The 26065-nt window shown below is 39.9% G+C and overlaps 1 protein-coding gene across 5 annotated transcripts in view; it reads right to left on the reverse strand.

Moving 5' to 3' along the window:
- Window positions 1-604: 604 nt before the first annotated feature.
- The window catches only part of HFM1 (helicase for meiosis 1), a 93072-nt gene continuing 67611 nt past the window's right edge, over window positions 605-26065 (reverse strand). For 4 of the 5 annotated variants that reach the window (XM_072127510.1, XM_072127508.1, XM_072127512.1 and 1 more), the window contains exons 27-39: window positions 24251-24334; window positions 21910-22070; window positions 21480-21583; window positions 20515-20643; window positions 18251-18334; window positions 15831-15949; window positions 14583-14653; window positions 11767-11846; window positions 9015-9233; window positions 5584-5677; window positions 4162-4261; window positions 3959-4074; window positions 605-2083 (exon numbers count right to left, since the gene is read on the reverse strand). In XM_072127510.1, coding sequence (XP_071983611.1) covers window positions 2026-2083; window positions 3959-4074; window positions 4162-4261; window positions 5584-5677; window positions 9015-9233; window positions 11767-11846; window positions 14583-14653; window positions 15831-15949; window positions 18251-18334; window positions 20515-20643; window positions 21480-21583; window positions 21910-22070; window positions 24251-24334 — 1419 coding nt within the window. In that variant the 3' untranslated portion in view covers window positions 605-2025. The remainder of the gene's footprint in view (window positions 2084-3958; window positions 4075-4161; window positions 4262-5583; window positions 5678-9014; window positions 9234-11766; window positions 11847-14582; window positions 14654-15830; window positions 15950-18250; window positions 18335-20514; window positions 20644-21479; window positions 21584-21909; window positions 22071-24250; window positions 24335-26065) is intronic. The other variant, XM_072127509.1, reaches the window with a different exon arrangement.

Here is a 26065-nt window from a genome sequence, read left to right on the forward strand (position 1 = left end):
CTTTGAATTGAGTCCTGGAGCGCTAGTTATCTTCTACTCAGGAAGCCGATTATTCACTGAATTTCAGTATTGTGACGTTTTATAAGAACCAAGTAACTAGGTGCATAATTATAATCACCATGTAAATAGGGACGCAAAATCTTAATCACTTCCCAAGATATTTTGCATAGAATCAAATGTGTTATTATACGCAGTTTTACAAAGTGTCCTTTCAAACCAAGAATCTAATACAGGAATAAAGTGTCAATGATTTGGGGTAAGAAACTCCTCGTCTGTTTACGATTATAAATGTTGCGTGATTAAATCGCGCGCTTAAAACTAACATTTGGAACATGTTGTTAACGTTGAATACCATTGTAGAAAATTATCCCATAATTCAGAACACATTGCTCTTTTGTAACAAGAGCTTAAATATCACCATTTACAATACTTTTCGAGGTACTTTTACATTATTCTGAAGAGATTTTTTCTTCACGTAAATTACACACTTGGATTTATTTATACCGTGCAGTCTCAAGGAACGGGCTTAAGCCCACCCCACCCCGTCCTCATTTAATGTGAATTAGATGAATACATTAACACTTTAAAGTTACTTTATTGAGATTTTACATTGCTTACAGGCGCTCTGATGCCTCCATTTATTTGGAAACAGTTGAAAACCGTAACAAAGTGTTTTCTAGGCTAATGCTAACAATAAAGGTGCAACGCTCACAAACAGCATGTAAATGCATGAGGATTACTACGCTGCATACACACACTGGAAAGACGAAAACTGCATTTATTTTATTCAACCTACCTAAAATTAGTCTATGCAAACTGAGCTAAACACGGGCATAAATGCAACATGTAAGTATAATGAAATGACCAGCAAAGGGCCCCCTACATGTTTTAAAGGGTTCTTCCAGGATGAAAATTTTAATGACAAATCTTTAAAAGAGGTTTTCAATGTGACACCTGGGCGCCCTACCGAACAGCTGTATACAACACAACATTCTCTGTCAAAACACAGAGAATACAGACACTTCCGTTCTCAGTGTAGTGGCCAGACCAGGTTATTGCAGATCAGGACCCATTTACTGGTAGCGAAGCTGCAATTACCTGGCTTAGCCACTACAGAGACAACAGAGCCATCTGCTTACTGTTCCATTCTCTATGCACTGACTCTGATAACAGCTAATCACAGGCCCTGCCAGATATGTGTCCCAAACCAGTCTGTTATTGGCGGACTGTACGTTTTAGCAGGAATATGACCATTAACATATTTAAAAAGTCTAACATCCATACTCTAAATATCCACAAATTAATATATTTGTGAAATATCTGAACCTCAAACTTGGTTACATTAAAGACATGTCAGGCACATAATTTTGTATGAGTTTTGGACCCAGGGCAGTTGGCAGTGACAGCACTACATTGGGCCATATTGTACTTTTGTGTGTCTGCCATTTCATCTGGAGGAATATCCCCTGTTACATTTCTATTATAATATTATGGCATGTTCCATTGAACACTGTAATGTAATAATAGTTATGGAGCCTCTATGCACAAAGTTTATATTTTACAAATAAACCATAAACAAGTATATAGCCTGTTCTATGCCATTGCCCAAGGGTGACTTGAGTACGTCAAACTCGCTCCATGTTCCTAGAATTACTGAACTGAGCGGACATGAGTCCAGTACAGTGATTCTAGGTTTGGTTTGATAAATCCCACATGCGCATGGAGAAAGTTTGTATGGAAAGCGATTTTATCCATCACAAACTCATTGTGTATCCTGAACATGTTCATTGCTATGTCATTGCTATGGCAAGGTCATGTTGTTACTGAAAAGTATATGTAATATAAAACACAATAACTGATCTATACTATACTATGTAAGGGATCTGCAAACACAAAAAGGGTAAAGGGGAAGCCACATCGTATACTTCTGCATTTACAACATCAACCTATAACACAAACCATTACTGAATGAAGTCCCTATTTTCACACCCCCAGGTTCAGTGACTGATGATACAGTACTAGGGGTCAAAATATTCCTTCAAAGATTCCAATAAAGGCCTGGGTTTCTTCATCCAGGTTCTCACTAAAAAGAAAATTAAAATTAGAAAACTATCAAAATAAGCAGGATATTTGGAACTACACAACGTGTGCGAAATTGTTTAATATTTTTTAGTACATTCAATGTGTGGCAAGTTCATAGTGGCATTGAGGTCCGGTCTATAGGCGCTCCGGGATTGAGAAGAGGTCAGGGACCTTTTTATTTGCTCATATGAAACCACAGTCAGAAGAAGTGATTGAGGTTTTCTCTTGACAATGACATCATGTTTTGTGCCATATGTTATAAGGACACTTTGGGCACATTCCGACGTGTTCTTACATTGTATGGCACATACATTTCCCACTTTATGCTTATACAATGGGATAAATCGCCTGGGGACCCCCTTCACCCCTGAATGTGGGGGGAGGAGTGTACAACGGCAGCTGCCAATGTGCAGGGTGTTTCCCCAGTGATGTCACCGGGTCTCCTCCCCTGCTGAGTGATGTATCAATATGTTGCATCTGCTCCCCATAAGCTTCTGTTGCCTCTACTGAGCATTTACATCATGTGTGAGTCAGAGCGGCAGGTCTAGTGCTGTAGTAAGTACTTATCAAAAAACCCTTTTATCATACCCTAGCATTCCTGCGCCGGTGTATGACAAGATAATCAAGAGGCTCTGGTCTCCTGATATATCCGGTGGTGGGGTTGTGCAGGGCATATTACACAATTAATGTGCGACCGTTCAGTATTTACGGTTGATAATTTCAGCAATGGCGCAGGTGTGGACTGTGCAATGTGCACCGGTGCACTCCACTAGTGGCCGCATCCCCTTCATGCCCCTCCACGCACCTTGGCTTGAAGATGCCGTGAAGGAGGAAACAATTGCAATTGTCAGTGGTCTGCTAGCAACTGTGATTATTTCAGGGCTTCTATTCCAGTTTTCTAGCATAGCAGCCCAGAAAAAATGTCTCCCAAAAAGTAGAGTTGTTGGGGGACATTTATCATGGTATTTTCTTGACTTTTTGGTGTAAAAAAAATTGTATTGGCCTTTTCCCGACACTCAGAAATAGTGGCTTAAACATACAACCACTGTTTGTTCAACGCTGTGTACATCTAGACTTATGCCTTGCCATCTTTTTAAATAATCACAAAAAAATTGCATCAATCATTTTACTCCTCACCTGGTGAATGTGCTCGTGATTTTTTTTATTCATCTTGCAATTATTTTGTAATTATTTCAAAAAAGATCCCAGACACTACAGAGAGATTTATAGCCATAGACAGATCCTGTCCTATAATGGATGCTATTTACCTCCAGGATATGATGCAACCGTCTCCAGTGTAATCCAGGGTGCCAATAGTCCTGAGAAAATAAGGTTTTAAAAATATGTAAACTAGCCCGAGGCACTCAGGCTCACCCAAGCGCTTCATGGCTCCTCCACCGCTCCTTATGCACGCCTTCCGGTTCATTAATATTCACCCCCTCCGTTCGCTTGAGAACTTATCCCTTGCACAGCTGCACTGGTAAGTCGTGGGCTGCACAAGGGAGAAGTTCTTGAGCATTCACAAGAGTTCTCGAGTGGTGAATATTAATGAACCAGGAAGCGGTGGAGCGGCTCAGGCTAATTTACATATTTTTAAAACCGGCACCATGAATTACGCTGGAGTCAGTTGCATCACCCCCAGAGGTAACGAGCATCCATTATAGGACAGTCTACCACCAATAATCTGGTGGTAGATGTCCTTTAAAGGGCCAATGGCACTTTAATAAAGATGATAGGAAGTGGAGCTATTGCATCAAGCCTCCCTAATGATAAATAACCCCCTTGTGCCAGCTCCTGGGAGAGTGTCTTTATTCCATACTAACAAAGAATTGTGGGTTCCCTTTACATATTGTTCAATATTTGTACAATATTGTACCTTTCATGGCCTGTGCTGACAAAAAAGTCACTAGACTGGTAAGCTTTATAAGAGAGGGGAGACTTCAGATTAGACACCCCTGTTCTCCCTGAGCATTGGTTTTCATTTGCAGCTACCTAAAAGAAAAAAAAATATAAAAATAAAAACAATATGGAATTGACATGTATTCATGAAAGTGAGTGTGAAATAAATGATCTTCTCACTTTTTTCTGTTCTTTTGTCCCATATTTTACGGTTTCAGAATCTGTGAACTGTACATGTTTCTGATCATTTCGACTCTGATCTGTTTTGAGATTGGAATATCTACAGGAACGAAAACAATCATAACATCATGAGCACACTGTACAGCATATTATATATACAGTGTATGTACATAAAGGTAAGTAATAAAATATTAACATGTTACTAAAAACTGAATTTCTGAATGTCTTGCGAGCGCATCTTCAGTTACAGATAGATATTTAGAGAAAGAGAGAGAAGGAACTAAACTTCTATTCCTCTATATAAATCTTGGATTTCTATTATCTTTGAATGCATGACTGCCTTTCTGATGCAGAGTAGTAAAACATAGTTTAAAATGAGTGTTTGAGATTGTGTGATCCTTAGTGTTGCGTTCACACTTGTACGTCAGCAGTATGCTCTATATTTTTTCCAAATCTGCAGAAAAAGTGTGCACGGAGGTAGGTACAGTATATGATAACAGAACTTGCCCTGGAGATGATCTGACAACACTGCCATAATGACTTTTGCTGGTGCCATCTTTATTTAATTAAGAATATAACCTACCCTGGCATGACAGGGAATTCTGGGCTAAAATAGTGATGACCTATACCAAGGGTAAGTCCTCAATATCAGATTTGTAGGGTACAATACCCAGCACTCCCATTCTCCTGCTGTTCTCAGCAGGTGATAAATTAGGAGTCACTGTCATGCAGATAAATGGGGGCTACAGTAACCAGTTCAGATCACTCGAGTGACTACTGCATGCTATTTCATAATATTGCACTGGAAGTTTGTATGTCTTGGGCCTGCCAGGGCCTGCGCCAACACTGGGCAAACCCGGGCAAGTGCCAGGGCCCAGGGCTAGCAGGGGGGCCCACATAAAGCTGTACATAAGGAATCCATAGGGGGTCTTTATATAAAATAACCAGGAGGAGGCTGTTTGATATGATAAACTAGTAAAAATTTTCGGGAACAGGATACTTTTATTTTCTGATTTTTTTAATGCAGCAATGTGAGTTCACTGCAAAGGGGCCACTGAGGCTCTGTTGTCCAGGGGCCTACTGAAACCTAGAGCTGACCCTGGCTGCAGCAGTCATGAGTATAGTTGCGCAGACCCAAACTGCAATGTTCGAACTTCAGCTGGAAGAACCTCAGACTTCACAGGGAGTGACAATCCTCTCCAAAACGGCAGCATCCACACCCTGCAGGGATTTAAATGCCACCACTGGACATGGACGCACCCAAACTTTCTTGGGTCCACTTCTCACTAGTGAGGAGTTGTCAACCTCATGTCACCACCACAGGCTATCTTGTTGTTTTATGGCTAATGGCCAATAGTTACTTAATGCCAGTTAATCCGGTGATGTTATTAGCGCTGTGATGAAAAGTTACAAAATACTCACTTCAGTTGATGAGAGGAAATTAAACCACAATCCTGATTCCCTCCGAAAGATGTAATTTTGGATGGGTTCTTGTTATATGAGGCAGTATTTGTACCTTTGTAATAAATACAGTTGTGAGTTACACATAATAATGCAATTGATGGAACAAATCAACAAAACACGTCTAATAATTCTTGTAAAGATTAGAGCAGCGATCTGAATAAAACATAGAGCCCTCGCAATCCTTATCTACTTCACTCCCATGAATATAATAAGTTCTTCTCTTAATTTTCTATTACTCTTTATTTAAAATGCTTGTTGTGCATTTCCTCAGCGCTGTATAATTAGTGAGAAGAATATTAATAAAAATCTATCCAGCGCAGCAAAAAGTAGTATAACAGGGTTTCTTGTGGGTGCAGTCACAGGGTGTTTTGTTGTGTATTTAATTACATTTATCTACTTCACATCTAGAGGTTTGTGTTTTATGTGAGAGAAACGATAAGTACAGTAAGGAAATTACTGCATCACATAAAAGTTGCAAATAAAGGTGCCAGGAGAAGAAATGGTGCTCTGCCTTTAATTTCAATGTGAGAAGAAATCTATAAGTAACATTACAAGGGAACCATAACAAAACAGATATTTTCTTGGTATTAAAGGGGTTGTACCAAGTTATCTCCTATTCACATGATAGAGGGTAACACGAGAATTGGAGCTCCAGTGATCACGAGAAAGGGACCCCCAGGAATACAGAGAGTCCTGTGGTCACTAATTTATTGGGTGGTACATTGAGCATGTATCGTGCTGCTCCATTCAATGGTACAGGACACTGGTGGCGAACCTATGGCACCGGTGCCAAAGGTGGCACTCGGAGCTCTTTCTGTGGGCACCCAGACCATCACCCCAGCACAGAGTTTGCCAGACAGGACTTCCTCCTGCGGTCCAATACAGCCCAGGACTGGCCATTTTATACCAACATCCTTGGCTGCCAGGGATACAGGAGGGACAAGATAGTGTGGACAGAGATTATTGTTGGAGCGCCTGCTCTGGGAACACTGATTGTTCCTCTTCAGGGGACCCTGAATCCAAGTTCTCCATTATCTTTCTATTGTATTGGTGAACTCAGGACACCAATACGATTAAAACCTGTGATACAGCAGGGATCAATAACTTACTGCTTACATTGTTATGTTGGCACTTTGCAACATATAAGTGGCTTTTGGTTGTACTTTGGGCACTCTATCTCCAAAATGTTTGCCATCACTGGTATAGGAGATATCCCAGGCACTCCCATTCAGAATTCAAGTGTGTGCCGAGCTGCTCTTCTCCCAGTTGCTGGGGGTCCCATTATTATGATCAATGGGAGTCCCGGCAGTCCGACCCTCACTGTTCAGCTTGTTAAACTTCCTAACATAGTCCACTTTTAGCTGCCAACACTGGTCACATATAAGGCTGATAAGACAACTATATAGACACCGCACATAAATCCACTGAATCATTTTGCAATGCAAACTGGAGTAGAAAGGGATCTGAATATTAGATGGGGAAGTGATACAGCATATAGCACTACACTGCCAGCCGACATACATGTATGAAGGGAATAAAGTCTAACTATCCTGGCCTGTAACTGCAGCCGTGGATGCGTCGGCTGTTGCTTCATCAGCTTAGAGGTAATTAATCTCTCTGCAGATATATAAGTATATACACGCTGTTTAATCAGGAATCAAATGTATATACAGAATTAAACATCAGATGTATAATTGGGAAGTCTCTTATGCCTTGCTGGAAACACACGGGTGTCATTTTCTGCCTTCTAATTGGGCCTCAATGACATAATTATACAGTGTATTTTACCAGTCTCTTCAAAGTGACTCTTAGAAAGAAACACATTGTTAATGATAAGAAGGCCTTTCATGAAATGGGAAGAGTTTGAGATCTGTGACAGTCTTTATATGCAAGCAACAGGATTGGATTTCCTTGACTGTAATCATTTCCATTTATATTTCAAAAGAAACCTTTCTCTGCCTGGTGAACAGCTTGAGGAGCGGCTCTTTTAATGTCTTAATGCATCATTTAAAGCCCTCCTTGCTGAACAGTGTGCATTGTCACTGCCTGTAATTCGGGTTACACTCGGTCTACATTTGGCTCTGAGGGTTTGTAATGGCTGATGTGCCAAATGCTCTTCACTTTGTTCACAAAAGTACTGGACAAATTTGTCATCAATCAAATCAGAATTTCATATGATATTTAGTAAAATAAATAAATAAATTGCTCGGATGTTTGGTCGTTACTTAAAGCTGGCTAACTTATCAAACTTTAAGGTAATTTTGTCAAAGTTTTTAAAAAAGAACCTGTCATCAGATTTTTACTCCATTAAGGATACATTCGCATGGCCGTACAGAGGAAGTATATATCACCGGCGTATATACACAGTATATATGTCCCCCATAGACGGCAATGGGCACACAGCGCCGTACGGGAGCTTTCCCACGTCCGATATTACCCAGTAATACGGCGTTGTGCGCCATACATCACATTCTTTGATATCTGACATTGTTATTTTTAATATGACACCAAAAACGGTGGCGCAGAACGGGAAAGATAGAGACATGCGTGTCAGCACTGCCGCCGGCTCATCATTGCCGTCTATGGGGACGTAATTTGGATATATACGTCCCCCAGGCGGTTGCGTGAATGAGGCATAACAGATTTAACAGAGCGTAGCCGTGTTACCACATAGCATACAAGGCAGGTTACTGTGGCTGCAGGACATTGTATATACACAAACTTTCAAACTAAACATCAGTTCTACTTGATTTTGGTGAGATAACTGGACTACAGGCAGTAGTACACGAGTATTCCCACAAATACAAAATTATTAAATGTACTCAGGATAACAAAATAACACATTGGGGCTTATTTACTAAGGGTCCCGCGGCCGCATTTCCGTAGGGTTTTCCGACGTTTTCGTGGATTGCGCCGCTGGAACAGGGATTTAGAAGGGGATTATGTCGCAAGCCATTGGATTTTGGCGCTCCTTGCCGGCACTGGGAAGAAGATGGTGAACTCTGGCGGACCTGAGCGGGGAGCGACACATGCAGAAAATCGGGCGCACGATCTAAGTGAATTTAGTGAGTTCATTCTCATCGGACACTCCGGATCGGGGAATGCGCAGTAAGTAAATGTACCCCATTCTCTAATTCACTGTTATTAACAAAAAATGCAGCATTTCACAAATATAAGTCCGACCTGTCTCTATCAGTCCTGATGTACACAATTTCGTTGTCCCAGGATCTGAGCATAAACTCCTGACTATGGCTGGGCAGATTCCTGTGCTATGAATAAGCTATAAGTCGTAAGGGTTTCTAAAAACTGTCTAAAACATTTGATAAATGTGGTGCAATGCATTTTAGACAGGTTAATGTTCAAATATATTTTAGGAGATCATCTTTTACCAGGAATAGTTTTCTCCATTGCAGTTGTAGTATCACTGGCATCCAGTAGATTTTCATCATCAAAATCATCCCATACATCATCGTCTGTATCATATGTCACATTTATGGGTTTCTGTGACCACGAGCTGTATTTATCGAAGTCAGTCATATTATTCTGGTGCTGTCTTATACTTGTATTTTGCTGATTTATGCAATATCCGTTTCCAAAATATGAACATCCTGCAAATATCAAAATGCAATATAAATAGATGATAACAAGAACATCATGGGAGAGATTAATCATACAGTAGGGTGTCTCAGGTTCGCCTATTTTTGCGCCTGGTTTGTTCCTTTTCTTGGCTTGTAATTTATGTTAGTTGTCTTTTTGCCTTATTAAGCACGGTTTGAATTGTCGCGCGGCCTATTCATTTGCGCCTAATTTTACGCATAATTTGTCTCAAATTATTCCCCTACAAGGTAAATCTCATTTGTGACGAATAATGGCATGAGATTGAGAAAAAGCAACAGAACATTCCTAGCTTCATTTTTTAACTAAAAAGTATTTGCATGTACAATGTCCAGACTACATGTTGTTAAAAAATCTTGCTCAAATGAGTCTTTGCCATTTTTATCATAATGTATAGGAAATGGAGTCATTTTTAGATCTGCACATTAAGCTTGACTATAATCCCACTCAAAATTATGATCCTATGTCGTTACTTGAGAAATTTTACATTTATAAACTGTGCTGAAGTATTTTTATGTTGCATAGTTAATTTTTCATTTGGGAAGCAAAGACCTTTGTTTCTAGTAATAAAAAGGGAGGTTTTTTTCAAGTGCTCCTGCTCAGAGCAGGTGTATTTTTTTTTTCGAATTTTTAGTGCAAAATTGTGATAGATGCAGCACAAACATCTGCAGAACAGCCATTCACTGGGAGACATGTGCAACACCCCTGCCACTGCATAGGCAGGTGGGTAGTTGTGAATAGCGCCCTCTCTATATCTATACGGTAAGTCTGCGCAACTCATCCAGAAGATAATGCTAGGAGAACTTGATGTAATTGCAGCCGTAGATACTGCCTGGAAAGGCAACAATTAAGTTGGTGTAAGTAACTATCCAATTATGTGGCTGTATTGTTAGCTGGAGTGTGATTGGAGAGGTGCTACCACCTGACCAGGGGGAGTATAAAAACCCCTGTGGGTGGAAGCACATGGTCTTAGATCTTAGCAGTCAGTCAGGTCCAGACTGCAGAGTCAGAGTGAAGAGAGAGTCAGTGTACAGCACACCTTCAGTGCTGCCACAGATACTGCTCCCAGTAACTGAGTCAGGAGACTAATCCCGGAGCTGCAGCTTCCACAGTTTGGACACAGCTCCATCTCAATGATCCCACCCTGCATCCACTGCACGCTGATGTACTATTCCTGCGGACCACTCTCCATGACCACTCCAGTAACAAGAATCCGAATCTGCTGTTTGATCGTTTGGCCCGACACCTGCTATGGACTGTACAATAAAGAACTGTAAGTTGATTTGCACAACGTTGCCTCCATATGATCCCTGGATACGGCTGCTTACCACCACAGGCTTCCCCATCCATTACCCAGGGACTTGTCATATAGACACTCAGATGTTGCCCCAGGGAGAACCAGTACCTCAGCCTCTCCCTCCATATTTCTTGCACACACCGCCTGCTGGAGACCTGCCAGGCTGTAGGACAGCCCTCTGGTCCCTATACCAAGCACTGTGACATCAGCACACCCTAGGCCGCAATAGCCAGCCACTCTGGTATTCTGGGCCCTGGCTGCCTCCAGGCCCACAAGAAAAGGCTAGGCCCCATTGGGCCCCAATGTATCTTAAGTTTTCCCCCTTTGTGATACATGTGATGAGTTGCCCTGTTTAGTCTCACTTTTGTGACTTTTAGTGGTGTGTGACTTTTTAGTCCCAAATAGTAGCTCCCAAAAATTATTATGGGTCTGGCATGCTCTGTTTTGGGACTTACTAAGTGCAAGAATGGGACAATTCCAGTGTCCAAAAGTCGCACAAGTTAAACAAACATCTGAGCCACAAAGATAAATACAGCAAACTGCATTAAATCCTTGAGGTACGCTGCTTGATCTTTTGGTACACTGCTTCTTACACTGTGTATTCGGCACCTAAAAAGTCTCAAACTGCGAAAAATTTGCACAAGAAAAAGAAGGCAATAGGAGTGATACATGTTCCTCCAATGTCAGATAAGGTACAGAGACTCAAAACCACTAAGTGCCGGACCAAAAAAGTCACAAATTAGATTTGTTGTGCCAACAAATTGCACAACAAAAAAAAAAAATCGGTAAAAAACTGTCTAAGAGATTATGATCAATGTCCCCCCATGTCTAGCTTTATACACAGTATTGCTTCTAATGTTGTACATATTTGGCTTTGTCCACATCAGCAGTGTTACTGTCCACTGTTCTGCTATGTCACAGGGTAACAGAAATGATAGTGCTGGATGTATCACATGGCAGGTAGGAGTATAGGAGAGCCACAGTGCACTATATTATAAAATAACTAAATTGTATACAGAAGCCAGCAGTGATGACCAGCATGGCCGCTCAACAGGAGCACTGAGAGAAGTAAGTAGACGCTCTTTAAGGTCTATGAATTGAGGTTAATAATATAGACACAAAGTCATTTCTTATTGGATGAATTGCAAGTTATATAAAATGTAAATGATTCTAATTCTAATTAGGATACTCTGCTTCATTAGGTCAATGACTAGATATAATCTACCTACCTGCTCCATCTCCTGGTTGCTGTGTATGATTTTCGGTTCTGGAAAAGGTCTGTCTTTCCAGTACTGGTGAAGTTGTCGTCCTTCACAGAGAAAAATGATGAATGGATTTTTAGTTACAAAAAACAACCAAAAATTGACACTCTATAGCAAAAACTAATGTGAATAATTATAATAGTTGGTAAATGCTCAGTAATTCTGTTCTAACATTGTGTTGCAGAACTGAAAACTATTTTGTGTATGGAGACAGGGAAATAACAATAATAATCTTTATTTATGTCGTGCAGATAACTTTAACCCCTAGGCGCACCACGACGTTATACTACGTCCCCGGGGCTAGATGCTTAGCGCACCGGGACGTAGTATAACGTCTAGCTTCTGGGACCGGCTCACGAACGGAGCCGGTACCAGAAGCAGCGGCTGTCAGCTGTCTATCACAGCTGACACCGCGCTGTAACACCCGCGATCGGAGCCGGCTCCGATCGCGGGTGTTAACCCCTTACACGCCGCGGTCAAGCATGACCGCAGCGTGTAAGGGTGTTCCTGCTGTGGATCGGATCCCCCGTGCCGCTTACCGGGGGATCCGATCCTCTTCCGGGCAGCTCCGAGGACTGGCATGTGCCCCGGAGCTGCCCGGTCTCCATGGCAGCCAGACCCCTTCCGGGTCTGGCTGTAAACTGTCTGAGCATGCGCAAGCTTGCTCAGACAGTTTACACTGCTCTACAATAAAATAGTATTGTAGAGCAGTGTATTGAACTTAAACCAGTGATCAGAGCATCACTGGTTTAAGTTCAAGTATGTATAAGTAAAAAAAAATGCAAAAACACTGAACACTACACATTATAATAAATAAAAAATAAATACATAAAATATAAGCCCCTAAAATGTCACTTTCCCATAAAAAACTTAATAAAGTATAAAAAACATAAAAACACAAAAAAAACCTGCATATTTGGTATTGCCGCGTCCGTAACAATCTGCATAATAAAACAGAATTGTTACTGGACCCGCACGGTAAACGCCGGAGGAAAAAAACGCAAAAAACGTTCCGAAAAAAGATAATTTTTAATTAATACCCTATAAAAAATGCTCTAAAAAGTGATTTTAAAAATTTTATGCACTCTAAAATAAGCCCACTAAAAAGAACAACTGTTCTCGCAAAAAATAAGCCCCTAACCAGATTTGTCAGCCAAAAAATAAAAAAGTTATGCATATGAAAAGATGGTGATGCTAAAATGAATAAGATTTTCTCCAAATTTGTTTTTATTCAGTACAATTGAATAAAATACACAAAACCCCCACATATTTGGTATCCCTGCGTCCGTAACAATCTGTATAATAAAACAGAATTGTTATTAGATCCGCAAAGTGAACCCCGTAAAAAACAACCTAAAAAAACTCTCTCTGAAAAAGATGATTTTTTATTAATGCCCTTTAAAAATGCTCTAAAAAAAGTGATTTTAAAAAGTTACGCAATCTAAAATAAGACCACTAAAAAGAGCTATCATTCTTGCAAAAAATAAGCCCTTAAACAGATTTGTGAGGTGAAAAATAAAAAAGTTATACATATGAAAGACGGTGATGCTAAAATTAACAACAATTTTGCCAAATTACTTTTTATTCAGTAAAAATGGTAAAAAATTAAAAATATATATAAATGAAGTATTTTCATAATCGTGGCGACCCATAGAATAAAAATAATATACTATTTTTATGGTATGGTTAACGGCCAAATAAAAAACACATAAAAATTTTCCTAAAAATTGATGATTTTCATTTCCTCCACCAACAAAGAGTTAATTAAATCTCACCAATTAAATGTAGATGCCCCAAAATTACATACCAGAAAAGTGCATCTCATGTGGCAAAAGAAATAAGCCCCTATAGGTCCTCATTAAAAAAAAGAAAAAAATTATAGCCTGTACAATGTGACATAGCAAATCTGATTTGGATGGCGCCTCCTTCCCTTCTATGCCCGGCCGTGCGCCCATACAGAAGTTACCACCACATATAGAGTATCCGTGTACTCGGGAGAAATTGGGTATCAAACTTTGTGGAGCCTTTTTTAATTTAATCCATTTTAAATGTTTAATTTTCCACCCAAAATGAGTGTATTGTGAAAAAATATTACAATTTGCAGACTGCACCTCCATTTTGTTTTAACCCCTATAAAACACGTAAAGGGTTAACAAACTTCTTAAAAGTAGTTTTTCATACGTTGAGGGGTGTAGTTTCCACAATGGGGTAATTTACGAGTCTTGCTATTATTTAGGCCTCTCAGTGTCAATTAGAAGTTGATCAGGTCCATCTAAGTACGGGTTTTGGCGATTTTACAAAAAATGTGAAAAATGGCACCCAAATTCTGAGCCTCATAACATTCTAGTAAAATATGTGGAATCTTAAAAAACCATGCCAACATAAAGCAGACATTTGGGAAATGTAAGTTATGAATTTATTTGGGTGCTATGACTTTCTGAATCAAAAGTAGAGAATTTAGAACGTTGAAAATAAAGAATTTTTCAAAATTTTTGCCAAATTTTGTTTTTTTTCATAACTAAACGCAAAAGATTTCATCCAAATTTTTAAACTAATTTGAAGTACAATGTGTCACGAGAAAACAATCTCAAAATCCCCTGGATATCTCACAGCGTTCCCACGCTATAACCACTTATAGTGACACAGGCCAGATTTGAAAAATGGGGCCGCGTCCTTTAGGCCAAAAGATGCTGTGTCCCGTAGGGGTTAAAGGGAAACGTGTGTGTGTGGACACAGAATAGGACACATATAGGAACATATCTTCAAGTATAACGTGCAGTCACCGCGAAAACTTTCTCACGGAAGCCACAAACTTTTCCAGATTTACAGCTTTTCGTTCACTTTCCATCTGCATCTAGGAAAACATATTGTAGAAAAAAAATAAAATATATGGAAACTTTTGAAGCAGAACTAAGCATTCATAACAAGACTTATAGTTTTAATTAACAGTATAGGAAATTTTTTGCATTTCATTTTGCACTACACTGATCCTTACACATCTCAAGATTGACTTTTATTTAACACCAGTAGGACCAACCATATCCTGCCGCAGGAACACTGACATTATAAAAGTGGATTTTACAAAATGGAGTTCAGGCGGTCTCCTACTTAAAAACACCCGACTTACGTAATTACGTAATTTTCTGTACTTAAATCTTAGACTACAATAAACAGCAATAACAGTTATTCAAGGTGTCTGCAATGAAGTTTTATTGTTAATCCTGGTTCTTAGGAGAATCCAAATTTTTAAAATCCAATTGTCACAGAGACCAAAAAAATTCTGTCTGGGGTTACAATTATGAAGTATACATTTTCGAGTTACATACAAATTCAACTTAAGAATAAACCTACAGAACCTATCTTGTACACGGGGACTGCCTGTACCCTTTTCATACAACAATATATACTAAGGTCTTACTAATATACTAAATGGTGTCATTTCAGTCTAGGGTAAGGGTATCAATGATATCCATGTACCAGTTTATCCTTCTATGTACATATCACTATACTTTGGTATTTAAAAATATGATCTAAAGGCTTCAAGTTTTTTTTAAAAATAGACCAATGTAAAAGAGGATCATGTCCCTCTGGAAATATCTGGACTCATTTGTCATTGTTGCTAGAGCAATTATTATATGGAGCTTTGCCATATTTTCTTAAAATTACAATAATGCAGCTTTCGCCTTTGTTCTAGATCGCCGCTCTTTTATCATTCAGTGGAATTGAGTTCACAGACATGAATTAAAGGAAACAATTACTGCTCCACTGAAAGATACTGAGCTCAGAGACATAACGTGCGAGACGTCTCTACCTCATAAACATCAGATACCCGGCTCACGCTGTTGTGGATGCCACAGTGGGGGTCTGCTCCTCGGCGTAGCGCGCTAGCTGCTCTCTCTGCATGACGTTAGTTTAACTATCCCAGCTAATGTAAGATTCATTAAGTAATCCATGTGCTGATGTCGCAAAAGCCATTTTATGTAATGACATGTTCTTTGAATTTTCTCATCCTGCCTTTTTGATCATGTTACCTTTAGTCTCTTTACTGGTGGAGCTGATGAAACTGAATTTCGACTCCTTAGATCACTTAGATATGAAGAGAAGTCTGAATTAGTTTTACTGTCAGCCTTATAAGAAACTCCGGTTTTACCTGTTATTTGTAAATAAACAGATTATATTTTAATGTGTAAATGCAAGTCTGTCTCACTTTGTAACCAGAATATCTAAGATGGTTTATACAAACACAGAGCATCACCAAATCTTAGGATAATATAAAGGATTTCTGCCTCCACAAATCTCAATATTGTCTCTGCCTTATAAACTACATTAAAAGGAGAAAAGTAAACCTTGCATGAACATTGTAAGAGTAAGAATAGTATTATCTCCAGTACGGCTGCCTATTCATATTATTGTAGAATAAGACTCTATGTAGACCATGGTGAGGCCTCATGTCACAGCTGATTGTTTGGAAGGCTCCCGCCCTGGCATGCGGCTCTGTAAAGCTGTACAGTGGCATATATCATCTGATGGGCATAATGATAGCATGTTAGATGATACATAGAGGGAAGGGATTTCTGTTTTCCTTGCAGTATGGGTTTGTGGCCCAATGTGTAGAAAAAGTGAAGCCTAGGCTGTTCTATATAGTATAAAAGAAAAAAAGGTATACCAATAGATATACCGGCATGGTAGAGGTCAAAAGGGGTTTCTTTTGATCTCCATCATGTAAATGGTGCCCAATGGACATTTGTTTTTGGTAATTAAATGACTATGAGACTAAAATAAAAAGTGATAAAAAAATATCTCAGTCGTGTATTATGCTATGATAAGTACCAACAAAGATACCCTCTGCAATTTATAGCGATCCCTATACCAATCAAAAGATGAATACCAAAAAGCAGTATACAAGATCCAGGTAGTCAATAATTGTCAAAGGACAAGAATGTTATATGACTATGAAATCAATTTGAACTTTATTATAACGAATCAACACTCCAAAAGTATGTTAAAAACATGATAAAACCACAAAAACAACAAACAACACAAAGGGTGGTGGTCACAAATGCAATACAATACATTCCACAATGGGATATCAAATACAGGCACACAGGGGTGATCACATAGTAAAAGGTAAAGATGTTACCAAATGCCCAAACCAGGGCGTAATATACCCATCAAGTGCCTACCAATATAGTTTTAAGTTACCAGACCACCACCACAGCACCCCGACGCACGTTTCGCCGTCGCTTCCTCAAGCTTTTGGAGTGTTGATTCGTTATAATAAAGTTCAAATTGATTTCATAGTCATATAACATTCTTGTCCTTTGACAATTATTGACTACCTGGATCTTGTATACTGCTTTTTGGTATTCATCGTGTATTATGCTATGGCCTGTAAATGGGTACAATGAGTTATGTGAATGGATTCCTCATAATCCTGGCCAGGGCCTATATCAGACAGGCTTTACTGGCTACTGATACATTTATATCTGATAACAAAAAACAGTAGTGACAAATTAGTGGTAAATTTTTATAAACATAGAACGATCTGATGCAATTTTCCAGGGTTTTTTTTTGTTTGATCTCTGTTTTTCTTTTGGAGCATCGATCCAGCAACATTGTAGGGTCATTCTTTTACACTTTGATGACTATTTCGGCTGCCAAATACGGATATTATCTATAAATGTACCTAAATTTTGGACTAGGAACTAGTTACTGAACTCCACTTATGTCTTAATTTACAATAAGACTCATTGGAAGGTTATTCTTTAATTTCAACCAGGGGCTAAAAACAGGAGGCACTGCTACATGACTGGGAGAAGGGGTTAAAGTGGTCTGAATCACATAGGTGTTAAACCTTATGGCTTTATTTTTCACCCTAAGGGGCTTCAGTGGATTACCAACAAAGAAGAGATATTGATTTACATTTTTATGACTATGACTTTATCCACACTGCTATACCAGCAGACACCCAGTGCTTTGAAGCAATGGAACTAGGGTTACTACAGAGAGTTAAGGACCTGTGAACTAAAGAGAAAGGGGGGCATTTATTATGGTCTTTCAAACACAAAACTGGGGGTGTTTGGGTTTTTTTCCTCTCTGCACCTCTTGCACCTGAATTTATAAAGTGTCGGTGCCATAATATTGATGTTTTCCGACACTCTTGACTTGTTCTATTTTTGGGCGCAAAATTTTGGCACCGCTATATAATCCACCAGTTTTCTGCAGCTTCTATTTTTCCGACACGTTTTTTGCCGCTTTTATGGTGCCAAAATAGCCAAGCTAAAAAACCTTTCAGTCCATGCGCCAATTCATTAATCGCCTGCGCCACAAACATATCCCACTGAAAAATATAAAGGGGTTCTAGCACTGCCCTGCACCAAAAATAATAAATGCCCCTCAAAGTGCCTACCATACAATATACTGGGTTGCATGGATTTAATCAGAAACTTACAGCATTCGTGTCCGCAGGCCTCCTTGTTTTTGCAGTGATGGTTGCATTCTCTCATTCCTGTTCTTATCAATGTCTGTGAGTTTCCTTCATTTAATAAAACAAATATGTCACATATTACAACTTTATATTACACTATAGCATTTTTTTTAACAAGCTTTATTAAAACTTTGTTTTTTAAATACAATAATGAAACATGTATTATACAATATATTGCATATTCATTAAAAATTCAAAAACAGTATTAATGCCCCTTTTCCACCCACCTGCCTACCCCCGCTTGTCTTTCCCTAATGCATTAGACGGTGGTGAGAGAATCAACCCCACTAGAAGGCGCCCTGAGAGAAAGCTGGAGAAAGAGGGAAACAAGAAAGGAAGGAGTAGGATCTTTTATGTTAACTCCTTTGTTCTCAAAGACTTTTGCACTTGTTGCCTATATGATATCTACTCTCAAAGGCAATATCATACAATCTTGTTTTTGCAATAAGATTCCTCTATACTATAACATAGAGATATTGGGGCTTATTTACTAAGGGTCCGAGGATTGCCCTTACGTCTAACTGGGGATTGTGTCGCACGCGATTGGATTGTGGCGCAGCTGTGCTGGCTTTCAAGCGAGAGAAATTGGGGGCGGGTCATTGCGGCAGATGTGCATTCCGGTCGGGGATCGCACAGGACAGGTAAGTAAATGTGCCCCATTGTGTTAAATCCCAGTTATTCATCAAGTACCAATCTTGCCAAAAACAACAGTTTAAAAATGCATTTATTTTCCATACTAAGACCCAGTATGTCAACCCATAGAATTTATCAGATGTTACCACACTAAACTACCAACCCCCTCATGTAGGGTATGAAATGTCCCTTCTAGAATTCCTACTTTTATGTATTTATGTAGAGAAGAGTCTTATTTGTCTGAGATGAGTCTGCATGTGAGGGTCACTTCATTGCCACTATTGTTCTGTAGTAACTAGAAACATGCAGGTAGCTAAAAACTTAGGTGGAAATGTGAGCTGCATCTAGCATTTCCAACTATGTCTTTAACTGCCTGTATCTCTGGTTCTGTAAAGCATAGAACCACAAATCTGTGTCAAAAGAAGAGATTTTTATCTTTCATAAAACTCCAATGTATGGTTCTAGGCAGGGTTTGCTCTAGGTTTCGGTAGGCCCTTTTGCGACAGAGCCTCAGTGGGCCCTTTGCAGTGAAATAAACTAAACTAAAACAGTTTCCTGTTCCCTAAAATATTTGTTAATCACCAAGCTCCCTTGTGGTTATTTTATATACAGCCCCCACTCATCCCCTATGGATTCATTAGAGACAGCACCATCACCCCAATGGATTCGGTATGTACACATTAATGTGGGCCCCCCAGGAGCCCAGGTATGCCCAGTGCTGATACCAGGCCCTGGTTCTAAGTACTATAAAACCAAAAATATGGGCATCTAAAATGACAACCACCTCCAGTGATTCATCTCAGGCAAAAAAATGACTTTTCTCACGTTATTTGCATATGTCTTCAGTGGGGGCTTATAGACAGTCGAATTGTGTTGAATTTTTAAACTTTCCAAAACGTAAGGGAGATTAGACATTTTCCGTAACTATAGAGAACAGAAGTATTACATTGGGAATATTAGCATGAAGATGTAGCAGTCTTCTGTTTGCTAACCTAGAATACCAAATGGATGCTAACCTAGAATACCAAATGGATGCTAACCTAGAATACCAAATGGATGCTGAAAAAAGTAAAGCAAACACTTAAACAACACAATGTTACTCCAGGTCAATAACACTTCTGTGAAACCAACCTGTCCAGTTATGAATCAACACTGACTCTGTTGTGCAAATGAAACAGACAGCAGGTAGAAATGATAAGCAATTAGCAATACAAAGCAAGATAGAGGAGTATAGCCGTATAGCAGTTTCTAACTACATCCTGTTTTGGTCACTTTTACATTTTGTCATTGCTTTCCCCCCTAGAGGTAGCACGAGGCAGTGTCTACAACCTAAAGAAGTTGCTCAGGTAGTACAGCTCATCCAAGATGGCATATCACAGAGAGCTGTGGCTGTCAGCACGGTGAACCCCAACAGAATAAAAGAAAAACCTATTCCAACAAAGAGTTATGGTGTCTTAAGTATTTGGGTAGTAGGACTATATACGTGTGTCTGAAAAATGAAAAATTCAGAATTTTGAAAATGGCAAATGTTTCCAAGTTTGTTGCCAAAAATGTTTTCTGTAATACACAGGTATAAAAAGATTGGCAATATTTACCTGTTTTAGTCATTGCATTATTTTCATTCAATACTGTATCTTCAGATTTCCACTTAGTTCCCATGTCTGTTTCCGATCTCTGTGACACAGCATAGAGGGCGCTGAAGGTTTGCTGAATGTCAAGGCCAACTTTTCAAGACATAAAAACACAAAAGTTAGTATCAGTAAAGTGTATAAAGCCTCAGCATTTATCTCTTCTACATTACCACCATATTTACTGTTAAGGACATTTTTTTACTAACACCTTACTTAGTGTATAATACCTGTATTTTGTGCTTATTTATTAAAGGTAATATAAGAAAAAGTAAAGTAAAAAGCCTGAAGTGAGAGTTTTATAAACTAAATAAAATGTATAATTACTAAAAATCCTTATCTCTGTTGAAAACATATACACGCACAAAATATACACATCACATACACAAAGTAAACATATGGAGGATATTTATGATAGGTGGCACTCCATGTACACGGTGTTATGATAAATGCCCCGCCCACCCGCCATGGCGGATACACTGCTGGGCAATTTCATGCCAGGTTCTGTCTGGCCTCGAATTGCAGTAAAAGCCAGCAAACCTTCAATACTAAAGTTCACAGAACACCCCAGACGCCCCGCACTGGTCCACTCTGCTGCCACCCTTGCCCCCTTCTTGCCTACATGGCATGGAGGTGGCATAGTTACCAAATACATTTTAATAAACAAAATCTCCATCATGGTGTTAATGGTGCTGCTTGATCTGCCTATACTCAGGTAGAGCACTGGCAGCCATCCTGTTTGTAGATGGAGGTCCTGGATCATTGGCCCCTGTAACAATGTTTTCGAGAAGTTGTAACCTCTAGGGAAACGTATCCATCAGGGAACAACATAGCAATTTCTGTGTAATACATATGATACTGGAAATATTGCACAAAACATTAATCAGTTTTTGAAAGGATCATCTTAACATTTTCATATATTGATACTTTACCATATTCTGAGCTGATTAGATTGACAAAAATTTCCTCTGATGTGGAAACCCTTTTGATTTCGACTTTTCTTGTCCACATTCCAGACCTTAATAGGAGAGAATCCCTGAAAAAATAGAGAAATATATATATATATACACATAGCAGAGAGTGACCGGTATAGCAGTTTTCATGTGAAGAGAGCCAAATGATATTCAGACCAACTTTGCCTACACCAACTTGTAAGGGGATGGTGGATATTTGCAGTCATTATCCCTTACCACTTGTAACAATGTATATATATATATTTCACTGGCCACAGAAGTTCCAGTGAAGCCAAATTATGACCCAGCTAGAGCCTGCATTAGGGTCAAGACCCACATGTTATAAATTCAGCTCTCTCTAGTAAAAATCATGATCAGTCTACAAAACCCATTATCCCTTATCACTCACATGATTTTCTGTTTAAAGACAACTTGGTTCTCTGAGTTTCCAATAATAAGACAGACGTGATGTGAATCGGGTGCTGTTCTCTTTTTCTGGATCTGCTCAAAGTTTGTTAAGGTCACAGTGACCACGATTTCAGCTACTGTAGCGCTATATCTTCCTACCTGCTAGAGAAATAAAGATCATTAACATACTGCAATATTTTATATAGATGATCTATGGAGGTTACAGATGGAACCTATAGAATGACATATAGACTTAGAGAGCACCTAATATCACCACTAACATGATTTCTTAAAGATCTGTTTGTGCTTTTCCTCTGTTATTCCTCATCAAAATTTATAACTAAAGTGACAATTTGGTGTTACCAGCCTGGGCTGTGCCCCTACACGATGTGCCCCTTTTTGATCAGTTCTTGTGACTTTTTATACTCTATTATATTGCAAAAAAGTAGTTAACTTCAGTAGTAAAATCATTTTGATGCACGCCCCTTTTCCTCCCATGGGTGGAAAAATAAATTTTTTATTTAAATGTCTTGAAATGTGGTGAAATGTGAAATGTGGAGTCTCTTTTCATTCTTGTAAATTGTCTACATCAAAGAAAAGTCAAAGAACTGGGATGATTGTGTTATTTATATGATTGTGTTTGTCTCCATGCTCAGTATATCTTTCCTCAGTTGACTCGATGCTGACCGCCCACTTACTCTAGAGATCAGCCTGCGTTGCTGCAGCTACTACTGCTCCTGCGCGGATTGCAGGAGAAGGATGGGTCTATGGCTGACAGAGACCATCGGGAGAAGATAGAAGCTGCTTATTATGCTGTAGTGAACAGAGGAAGCAACAGTGAAAATGCCTCATGTGATCCGTGTAAAAAAAATATGTGAAGAAGCCCCCCTATGGGTTTTTATTGCCTCATGGGGGGGGGCATAAAGTATAAAAACACACTATATTTAAACATATAAAAATACATATCAATATTTCCCAATAAATAAGTAAAAAATCCCATGCCTACTCTATGAAATATTCACATATATCCGCCCCATTTACCAGAAGCCATGCATATTATATATCATAACTACCATCACACACTAGGGAATTAATTTATAATGGTCACTTTTAGATACTTTGAAATAACAAAAAATATATGAGTAGTGAAACGTGATTGTTCTGGACATGCACCTGTGCCGTAGCTCCCTCACTAGGGCTGGTACTGTAACTATACAAAATTCTTCATATAACAAAAAAAATATGTACCGTACATTTTTCCACTTTTTGGAACTTTAACCCCAAATAGGACTAAAATATGAAATAAGAAATCCTTTAAGAACTATGAATATTTAACTAGCTCAATGTGTCACAGATAAAACTAAAACAAATAAAAAATATTTCAGGTATTGCACCAAAAAATAAAGGTATGGCCCTTAAACCACAAAAAATGGGTGGTCATTAAGGCCTTTTTCGGCATTTAGAAGTTAAAGTAATAGACGGAAAGAAAATAGTGCTAATATGATACTATCGCCTGTCGGGGAGAACAGAAAAGGCTAAAAAAAACACTGCACAGAGCTGTGTAGACCAAGGCAGAGACTGCAGCAATAAGTTGGCAATTCAGCCTGCATAGACACACACCATATATAGGCGGATCTACTTATCAACAGAGTGCTCTTACTAAGGGAGGGCTTTGCGGTTAGTTTATTTTTTAAAAACTAAACTAAATTTTAAAAATCTTTTCATAACACATTTAACACAATATTAAAGGAAACCTACCATCAGGGATCTACCTAATAAGGTAGATCCCATGGTAGGTTTCTGTCATAACGTAAAGACCCATCATTTTTTAAATAAATCATTTAATAAAAGTGTAATTTTTATGTTTATGTATATTAGCGTCAGAGGCTACTGGGGCGTGGAGTAGCCACGCCATGGAGTGGGAGTACAGGTTACTCCATGCCCAAGTAGTCTTTATCCATGCCGCCTACCAGCTCCTCTTAATTCGATGGAGCTGTGCGCTGAAGAGGGCCTTAGATACAGGCAACAGGGGCATGGAATAGCCTGTATTCCTGCTCCACTGTGCGGTTCCTCCACGCCCCAGTAGCCTCCCAAGCTAATTAACATAAACATAAAAACTAAAATTCTAAAGGGTTACACTTTATTAAATCATTTATTTAAACAATTATAGGTACTAATGTTATGAGAGAAACCTATCATGGGATCTATCTTATTAGGCTTCCTTTAAGTATTTCGGTTACAATTTAGGGGTGTTTTCAATCAGCCTTTGAAAGATAAACTTAACCTGTGACAATGAATATACATAAAAGTCAACAATACTTGAGTATGCATTCTTGCCCGACCTGTTCAAGGCTTAGTCCATACTTTGGAAGATACATTATAGATTCTTTGATTTGATTTCCAAATGGAGGATGTCTGTTTACAATCTGCAAAAAGTTGATAACATTTTTTAAAAAAAATCTAATTTCTGTATTTTGTCTCTATATTCTTCCCAAACTACAAGCATTAGTAGTTTACAAGTAGTTCATCTAACTTTTGACTAAATTTTTAAATCTAGTATTTGTTTTTGGTCTGACATTTTCTAGAACTGTAAATAGCATTGTATTACTATGTATTATTTTATAGTATTTCCATTGAGATGACCAGAATCAATTATCTATGTTATGTCTAAAGGCCAGTTCACATCTGAGTTATTTCAGAAGTTTTTGCATTGCTTAGTAGACTGTGATTCAGCAGGATGAAAGCAGCGCTAATGGATTATTCTTATATACTCCACACACTTGTTCCAGACAATACTAATCGCTGTCACGGGTGGTCCCGCGACTCATATCGCGGGTCGCGGGCTCACCCGTGCTCCCCGGGGCTCGCTGGCGCAGCGCCGGCGCAGCTCACCTCTCCCCGTTCCTGTGTCTCCGTCTGGCTCCGTGCGCGCGCGTCCCCGTCTCCTAGGGCGCGCGCGCGGCACCTTCAGAAGATTTAAAGGGCCAGCGCACCGCTGATTGGTGCGCTGGCTGAACACTTCACCTTTAAAAGGCAAGTACCTCCCTTATTACCTTGCCGGATCTTTGTGCCTCATAGCCTTAGAGAAAGCTCTGTTGCGATTTGCCTGCGTTCCAGTGTCTTCTGCGTTCCTGTGTTTTCCGCGTGCCTGACTCCTTCCGTGTTCCTGTGTTACCTGACTACCTTCGTGTTCCCGTGTACCAGTGTCCCTCCGTATTGCTGTCGTGAATTCTGTGTTCCCGTACCCTTCTGCTTGGACCTCCTGTTGCTGACCTCGGTTTGGACCCTGACGTTGCATCTCTGCCGCCTGCCCTGACCCTTTGCCTGGACTGTGACCTCGAGCCTGACTGTTGTTTCTGTACCTCAACCTTGGCCGCCACTGCAGACAAGTCACGCCTGAGGAACGACCTGGTGGTACCACGCCGCAGCTTGTCTAACCCGCTTTGCGGCGGGCTCTGGTGAAAACCGGGTACCACTTAGACTCCGGTCCCAGGTAGTGGCTTGAGCCATCGTCTGCAGTGGTCCAGCGGATCCACATCCCGCAAGCCTGACAGTAAGATCCGGCCATGGATCCCGCCGAGGTTTCGCCTCCCAGCAAACCAGACCTTGCCACTATTGTAATGCACCAATCCCGGCAGATTGCTGCACAGCGTGATCAATTGGAGCAAGTCACCGCCATGCTGCAGCAACTGCTAGCTAACCAGCAACAGGTTCCTGAGGCTGCTATTTCGACTCCTTCTGCACCGACTGCTCTACCTGCTGTTGAACCCAGAATGCGGCTGTCCATGCCCACCAAGTATGATGGCGATTCCAAGATGTGCAGGAGCTTTATAACTCAGTGCTCTCTGCACATAGAACTTATGCCAAGCCAATTTATCACGGAGCGTGCCAAGGTGGCGTTTATAATCAGCCTTCTCTCTGGGAAAGCCCTGGCCTGGGCTACTCCCCTTTGGGACCGGAACGACCCAGTCACGGCTTCCCTTGCGGCCTTTCTGTTTGAATTCCGGTCTGTATTCGAGGAACCGGCTCGGGCCTCCTCCGCTGAGTCTGCCTTGCTGAACTTACGTCAGGGGACTTCCTCCGTCGGAGAGTACGCCGTTCAGTTCCGCACCTTGGCGTCAGAACTCTCCTGGAACGATGCGGCTTTGTCGGCAGCT

The sequence above is a fragment of the Engystomops pustulosus genome, chromosome 10 (genome assembly GCF_040894005.1).
Source record: "Engystomops pustulosus chromosome 10, aEngPut4.maternal, whole genome shotgun sequence".
NCBI classification, from domain to species: domain Eukaryota; kingdom Metazoa; phylum Chordata; class Amphibia; order Anura; family Leptodactylidae; genus Engystomops; species Engystomops pustulosus.